Source organism: Henckelia pumila, chromosome 3, assembly GCF_033568475.1.
Source record: "Henckelia pumila isolate YLH828 chromosome 3, ASM3356847v2, whole genome shotgun sequence".
Classification (NCBI taxonomy): Eukaryota; Viridiplantae; Streptophyta; class Magnoliopsida; order Lamiales; family Gesneriaceae; genus Henckelia; species Henckelia pumila.
This window is the reverse complement of record NC_133122.1, coordinates 188,075,375-188,083,988: the sequence shown is the minus strand read 5'-3', so window position 1 is coordinate 188,083,988 and position 8,614 is coordinate 188,075,375. Positions and strand designations below refer to the sequence as shown.

Genomic DNA, 8,614 nt, shown 5'->3' with positions numbered 1-8,614 from the left:
TTCTCAATGAAAAATTCAAAATGAAAAAAAAAGAGGTTTAATAATGAAATGTGTTAAAGACATAATATTTGCGGTAGGTCACACCAAATATTATCATTTATCACTCCCCCATGTGCAAGAAGCATAAATCAAGAAACATTAGTAAGTAAAATATCGCTATCATGTAAAAGAAAGACATGCATATAAATCAAGAAATAGCAGTGAACCAATGGAAAAGGCGCAGAATGCTCTAAAAAGTATGCCTGCCAATAATTCAAGTCCAACAGTCATTAGACACCATTCAAGAAATTACATTAATCATGAGGAAGAAAGTAATCACAGGCAAAACTTTCATTTTCCCCTTCTTTTCCTTACTAAGACAACATAACAATAATTACTAGGATGGAAAAGTGGGAAATCTTGCGCCGCCGTGAGTTATCGTACCTCGCCGGAATAAAATTCCCGGTTAAAATCTCACCATTAATACAAGAAAAAAAAAAAAAGGTTGAAGCTGATAACAAAAGTTTTAGCCATCCTTTGTTGTTACCTAAATTAATTGAACAAGTTTAGAATTTTTATTTCGTTATTAGTTTGATGATCTCCACAAGTTGTGGTCATAGATTCTTCGGAATTCATCGATGGGCTCCCGAGGCGGCGCGGCCCGGGTAAAAGGCTCGTCTTTTTTCCCTGGAAACCCGGTGTCAAACTGAGATCAAGATCAGATAACCGCATGATCCTGGCCGGCTCCTCCGGGATACGGCGGCGCTTCTGCAACTTGGATGGTGAAGTCAGGCATGGATCTCGGAGACTGAACATGTTCGTGCAGTCGGACGCACCGCCGCCGAGGAACTCCGTGATGGGGTTCAAGGCGCCACCACGGAGAACGGTCTCAACCGCCGTCTGGCAAACGTGCCAGTTCCCGGTCCATAGAAGCCCCACCGCCCCGTTTACAGGGTTCACAGTTCTTCCGGCAGCTTCAAACAGAAGAGACTGGAAGAGGGCTGCAAAAGTTTTTCAATTTAGAAATATGGTCCAGGGGATTCTAAATTAATTCGAAAGAAATAATAATAATAATCACCAGGTCTCTGATTTTCTGGGACGGCGGAGATGAAGGACATGAGGCCGGCGCGGCCGAAGAACTTGGCTACAAAAACGGTGGCGTGGCCTTGAGATTCGGGGGTTTGGATCCACTGTAAACAGTGCCTCAAAATACACGTTTCGCTGCATCCCTTCCGAAGAACACGGCATCCATTGCAACTCATGATCTCTTCTCTCTGCACGCAGCTAAAAATGAATTTATATTATAATTCTTTGGATTAATTAATACATAACATGAAGATCTGTGATCAGTGCTACCCAGATGACGAAGAAGCAGAGAGAGAAAGAAAGAGATTTGGGTTTGAAAAGAAGAAAGAAAGAAAGGTGGATATATAAAGAGAAGAAGAAGGAAGTGGAGAATGGAAGAAGAGGAAGCTCGAGTGGGGTTCAAGTTTAGTTTAGTTTAGTTAACTAGGGTTAGGTTTAGTAGAGTTGGTGCGGGTGATGTCTTGCGTGGTTGGGTTAGATTCCAAAGTATTGGGCGATAGCGGCTCCGTGTTTCCGCGGATTGGACTCCCTCAGCCGTTGGATTCTCTACTAAGCTCGGATTCTTGATAACCCCAACACCTTTTTTTTCTTTTTTCTTTTTTCTTTTATATATATACAAGTCCCTATTCTATGCTAGTTGCGAAGGGGTCCCACGTTTCCATTTGCGAGATGAGATGAGCCTAGGGGTGTCAATTTGGGTGGGTTTGGATCGGGTTGACAAAAATAATTCAAAAAATTCGTCAACTCAAACACGCCTAACCCGATCAACCCGAACCAACCCGATTTTATTTTTTTATTTTTTTAAAAAATAATTAAATAAAATTTCAAAACACACAATAATAATATTAATATTTAATTTAATCACATAATAACAAAATCTAAGCTTATATATAATTTAAATTTGAAATTTTAGTTGTAAAAAAATTAAAGTATACTTATTACAAAAAATAAAAAATTATTTTAAAAATAAAAATTTTACAAAATAAAAATTAAATGACAAAAATCTATTATATCAATATACAATAAATTTTTTTCAACATACGACGTATAAAAATGTAGTAAATCTATCTTAATTTTATATAAAAATAATAATAATTAAAAGTTTCGGGTCATTTCGGGTCAACCCTGGTTGACCCAAACCCAACCCGAACCCGATTAATTTTTTCGGGTTAGCTTTCGGGTCAACCCGATTTGACCCAAACCCAAAAACCCCCAACTCTAACCTGATATTTTTTGGGTCGACTCGTGTCGGGTTGACGGGTTGGGTTGAATTTTGACACTCCTAGATCAGCCGCATCACCATAATAGAAATTTCGATCAAATAAAATTTATCCCAAAGCACGCGACACGCCTGAGAGTGGGAGGTGTATGATGGGTTACGATCCAATTTTACTATCTCTTGTAATCAAATTCCTGCTATATGTATACTGACAGACTACTCCGAAAAATTCTACTCTCGACCATCTCTACTCAACAATTCATGCCCGAGAATGGGGGCTTATGATGGGTTATTACCCAATTTGACTCTCTCTCGGGCTCAAGCCCAGTGACTCAATCTATTTGGGTCTCATATTATTTAGTTATTTATTTGGACACTTTATCAAGGCCCATAAATTTCTAAAAGGCCATAAGAGGCTCAAGTCCATGAAACTCTCCGACTATCTATAAATAGCTCAAGTTCTCTCACTCTTAAGGTACGTTCTTTATAGTCACATGCTCTAATTCTCTAGAATTTTTATTGGGCAAATACTAACTTGAATGTCAGAGTGTCTTCGCCGGGCAATCCTCAGCGCCACTCATTTTGTTTGTGATGCAGGTAACAGCTCACGAAGTTCTTTCTCTGGATTTGTTCAAGTATTAATCTGGTCACCCAGATCTTCACAAATTATCCAGATTTTTTTCAATCGGGTAATATTAATTTTTGGCTGCATCATGTACTACGTTCTCTATGCAAATATGTCTGCTACAAGGATTAATAGAAGATTTTATGCTTTTCCGTTTTTCTTAATATTTTTATATATATATTTTATGTATCTCATCCACTTGGAATGATTTTGAATCAAACTCTATATATGCTTCTTAAATTTTAATATCTTTCCTCTATAATTTTACTCTTTTTCCTTGTTTTAATTGGCTATCAGGACAAAATTTTCAATCATCCAACTACTGGTTTGGGTTAATTATCAATCGGCAGTACTCCCAACATTAATTAGGAAGTGTTTACAAGAGCTTCTAAAAAGAACTTTCTAGATTGTAGCTAAGCAGAAGTGCTTTGGAGTGTTTGTGGATGCTAAGTTTTACTTAAACTTTTGTAACTTTTAACCAAAGCACTACAAGAATAATTGCCTTTAGTGACACTCATAAATGTTCTTATATGGAACATTTAGTGACATTGATGTTTTGGTCACAGTTACAATAAATGTTCTCTATTTTAACGCCGTCTTAGCCTTCGTGACATTTTGTAATATCACAATAAAATATCAATGCTGACTTTAAAAGTGTCATGAATTAAGGATGAAACGACCCTAACCTCTAAATTTAAATTTAAATAATAAATAAAATACGAATTTATAAAAATTTTGTCATGACTTGTTTGAAAGTAAACAAAGCCACCCTATCACACAACAATTCTAACAAAATGAAATAAACGACTGGTAAAATCCTAACTGCGATAATCATAAATCACGAAAGGAAAAAGGAAACCCCACACGGTTGCAATAATAGCAATAACAATTTGAAAGACTAAAATTTAAGCACAGGTAGAACACATCCTGGATAAACTAAAAGTACTCAAACTAAAATTCTTTACTACAATCATAGTCTTTGTTGTGAAAAATTCCTTGCAAGCGTACGAGTGTCAAGTTTTAATATAGTGATTAAATCAGATATCGATCCCACAGGGAGTAAAATAAAAATATTTAGTGCTTGTAATTAAAATAGTCTAAACTTTATCTAGAAAATCAAACTTTGAGAATTTTGCAGAATAATAAAATAATCAGATGATTTTAAAAGTACGCACACAACTTTCAAATATATATCAATCAGAGAAAAATGGTCTAGAGGTATAGATTTCACCTGGTTTCAAAAACAATCAATCCTAATTAATTAATCTTCATGAATTTCAAGGAATTAATAGCCAAGAACACTTAAGTGTATTATTCCCTCTCCCGAGTGCCGAATAAAATATGTCAACTACAATTCAATTCCAATATCCCTATTAAGAATCTACTTGCAGTGATCAATTCAAAACAATGTTTTCTATAAAGCTCTGTTAAAATTATATACTCTCCCGAGCAATATAAATAATTAACAGTGTATTTTCTAATGGTCCTATTCAAAATCTCCTCTCCCGAGTGCCAGATTTCAAATAAATATAACAAATCAATTATTGATCAGATAATTGAAAAGACAATCAATTCTAGAAAAAACAATTAATCTAGAAGAAACTCAATCCAATAAAATCAAGAATTCATGAAAGTGTCTACACCAGGTTTCATCCGACCTCTAGACTCTAAAAATTTAGTTCATAATAAAATTCTGAATAAAATAAAACATGTTCAAAAATCCAAACATATTCAGAATAAAATAAAAGATAAGAAACAAATCCGTCGTCGACGCCATGTTCGGTCTATCGAACTCCGTCTTCGTTCTTCAATTAAAGCTCCAACAAGTCCTTCCCAAAAGTTCACGATCAAATCTCTGATGTAATTGTGTGTTGTGACGGCTCCCTCCTGTAATTGCACTCAGAAAACTTTTTTTTATATCGTCCTCAAAAAGCCCATCAAAAAGCCCATAAAATATTAAAATTTCCTTTTCGATAAAAAATTCCCAATTTCAGATTTCGCGACGAGCGCCCGCGAATTTCAGATTTCGCGACGAGCGCCCGCTCCAGGACTCACGCGGGCGCGCATAAGCTTCTGGATTTCTTTCTCTTGAAGCGCGATAGCTCTTCTCTCATCCTCTTTAGCGCTTCTTTTAACGCTATCCTTAGGCCTATTTGAAAAGCCCATCACTATTCATTCTCTCTTCTATCTGTACGTTTCTTCTCTTCCTTTTCTTTCTTCTTTTCTTTTAATTCCTCATTTTTCTTCTTCAATTTCTACCTTTTAATTTCTTTCTCAATTTCTTCTTTTCCTCTCTTTTCCAAATAAAATCCAATAAGTATCTACAAGCACAAAAACACTAAAATACCCACATAAATCTGCTCGAAACAAATATTTAACAATTAAAATCATAACTAAATTAAGTGTATAAAATACACTTATCAAATACCCTCAAACTTAGACTTTTGCTAGTCCCGATCAAAACTATTCAAAACAAATAACTTCAAAAACGCATTCTCTCAAAAACCAACAAGAATAGTCAAGAAATATTATGGAGCAATGGCATCAACAATAATTTCAAAAATATCAAATCCAATCTCATCCAACCCAACTAACACTTGAAAGTTTCAATCATAACAAAATAACCTCATAAACTTACAATCTCCGTAACTTACGTTCAAAACACCCTTATCCAAGTTCAATTCACACATTCATAGATCATGAGGACTTTTCAGGTATCATAGGATCAAATTTAGGATATTAATCAAAAGCACTCACAATTAGGTAAATGCAAAGAATAATAGTATGTGCGTGTTTCGATCAAAATTCATAATCATTAAAAGTATCAATCAACCGTCCATAGGCTAAATTCTCGCAACTCTTCTCCACTAGTATATTGGGCAACTGAGACTCGGTCAATAGGACTTAATCGGCTTATAATGTAAGGTCTGGCTCATGGCTACAAATGAAGGATAAGAATTCTAAATAAGGAGTAATTTAATGCATAAACTCTAATTCCAACTCATTTTTCATTCACAATTTCACACTTATTTCTTCACTTCATTGATTTTTTCAACTTTTCATCTTTTCTCTTTTTATACCAACAACTTTTTTCACAACTTTTCAACCACATTTTCAACTTTCATTTTTTTCTTTTCTACTACCTCTTTTCATCTTTTCAATTCATCCACCACATCATTCCATTTTCACAAATAAAATTTGGAGCATATAACATTTTAGCATTCAAATTACTCCCTTAAAGGTAGGAAATAGTGTTTAGGCTATTCAGGTAGTCAATGTAGGACCTTGAAATAATGACGAATGGGGGTTTATCACACGTTTACACGTATGCCATTCGATTTTCAATAAAGCTCAAATAAGGTACTAGGGATACATGCAATTCAGGGTAGCTTGAAAGGCTCAAACAATTTCAGAAAAATCGCCTAAATCATTCTTAATCTCAATTTTTGCCCGTATTTCGCCTCGAAGAGTGTCCGAACTAGTTCTAGACAAGTCTCAATCCACAATTAATTCATACAAATATCAAGCAGTGCAGAAAAGATAATCATCAGCAGTAAACGATGATTTTCAACAAAATTTTAGATTTTTCTGTACCTCAATGTAAGTGTAGGCTCAAATAGGCAACTAAAGATAAATTATTTCAATGAAAATTAGGCCAAAAAATTCAAACAATGCCTCAATCATATCTATGTCTGTATGTTTCAAAACTCAGATTTAAGTATTAATCACAGAGTATATAAGAAATTATTCATTCAATTGGTTCCATTTTCTCAAAAATATTTTTCAGATAGGTGGACAATCATGGATTTCAGTTATAGCACAAAACAAAAATTTTTCAGCCATGCATCCATTTCTTTCTCGACTCAATTCAACTCAACTAACAACAACAACTAAACTCAACAAAAATTTTATCTATAAAGCACAAAATAAAATTCAACTACTCAACTATCAACCAAACAACTAAATCAAACATTGATTCACCCCCCAAACTTAATATAATCATTGTCCTTAATGATTAAAAACAAAAAGAACAAACAAGAGACTCATACCTTCGACACCGAGCATCAGGACTCGGCGTCATCATCATCATCTCCATGGAAAGAATTTGCATCATCAACCTTCAACATTAACAACATTAACAACGGCCGACCATCGAAGGAAGTTGACGACGCCCAACATGAACATCCAAATTAACCTGAACATAATACATGCACACAATTAAGTCAAGATGAAAATGAAACCCGAAGCATGCAAGACAATACTACGCTTAATGTATAAGGATGAAAAGAGAGAGTGCGCATAAGAGATATGGCTCTAGAACTCGATGCGGCATTGAAGTGGAAAAGCTGCTAGAAGATGTTGTTTAGGAGCATGAGAAGTGCAGGTAAGGTGTTCTCGTTTGCGCTTATGTTTCTAGCTGGAGTCCTGCACGTTTGCTCATCCTTAGGTGCTGAAAGGGATGTTGTTTGCTCGAGGAGAGTAGCTGGGATGCGCATGGAAGTTTAGCTGGATTGCACGCTTGAAAATGGACCTGTGCAGATGAGGTTGGTTCGCGCAAGATGTGAGGCGCGATTGCTCTTGGTTCAGCGCTAATGAGTCAGGTTAGCGCATGGTGGTGTTGCAGCTCGGAGGAGTAGCAGCTGGAGGCTCGAGTATGGTGAGCTGTTGAAGGTTGTTGGTGCATGAGGGGAAGCGCAGAATGAGAGGTGGGAAGCGCGATTGCGCCATGTCTAGCGCAAATGAGGAGGACTAGAGCGCGATAGCTCAAGATGGAGGGGTAATTAGCGCTGGATGATGCGCTGATGGTGGAGCTGGTAGCGCGATTGCGTTTGATTAAGCGCTAATGGAATTGGTTGTTGGCGCTTGAAAGTGATGCGCGATAGCGCTTTAAGATGCGCCAAATAGCTAGTAGCAATGCGTAGAGGAAGAGCGTGCGCGGGATAGGTGACGAGCGAGCGCGCACGAGCCTCTATTTTCAACTCCCAATCTTGAGCGGGCGCCCTCAAATCTTGGGCGAGCGCGCATAAACCACTGCCCAGAAGACTAAAATCCTGAAAAAATTTAATATTTTTGTAAAATCAAGCCTCCAAAATTCCCAATAATAATTTCAAAATCATAAATTAACTAATGAACAAGAATAAAAATAAAGCAAAAATTAAAAATAAAAATAGAAAAGAAATAAAAAAAATAATAAAACAAAAATTTTGGGTTGCCTCCCAAAAAGCACTTGGTTTAGAGTAATCAGCCCGACTTTCACCGGTGTTAGTTAATTTTTTCCTTCGCTCTCAGACGCCAAATATATTCACTAAAACTGCAATGAAAACAAAAGAAATAAATTAGAAATTTTTTTTAAAAAAACAAAATAAATAAAAACTCTAAATTAAAATCTAGACTAATTGGTAACAAGACTAAAAAATAATCAAAATTTACTCCCCGGCAACGGCGCCAAAAACTTGTTGTGAAAAATTCCTCGCAAGCGTACGAGTGTCAAGTTTTAATATAGTGATTAAATCAGATATCGATCCCACATGGAGTAAAATGAAAATATTTAGTGTTTGTAATTAAAATAGTCCAAACTTTATCTAGAAAATCAAACTTTGAGAATTTTGCAGAATAATAAAATAATCAGATGATTTTAAAAGTATGCACACAACTTTCAAATATATATCAATCAGAGAAAAATGGTCTAGAGGTATAGATTTCAC

At 35.7% G+C, this 8,614-nt stretch overlaps 1 protein-coding gene across 1 annotated transcript; it reads right to left on the bottom strand.

Moving 5' to 3' along the window:
* Positions 1-249: 249 nt before the first annotated feature.
* LOC140891986 (LOB domain-containing protein 37-like) lies at positions 250-1,387 on the bottom strand. The gene is made up of 2 exons (XM_073300706.1): positions 1,058-1,387; positions 250-980 (listed from the first exon to the last, which is right to left on the bottom strand). Exons 1-2 carry the CDS (start codon positions 1,239-1,241, stop codon positions 532-534), a joined length of 633 nt encoding a protein of 210 aa, XP_073156807.1. The 5' UTR covers positions 1,242-1,387; the 3' UTR covers positions 250-531.
* Between the last annotated feature and the right edge of the window lie 7,227 nt (positions 1,388-8,614).

Coding starts and splice junctions, on each gene's coding strand:
- LOC140891986 (XM_073300706.1), bottom strand. CDS start 1,241: ATGAGTTGCAATGGATGCCGTGTTCTTCGGAAGGGATGCAGCGAAACG. Junction 981..1,057: donor CCCAGAAAATCAGAGACCTG/GTGATTATTATT, acceptor AAACTTTTGCAG/CCCTCTTCCAGTCTCTTCTG.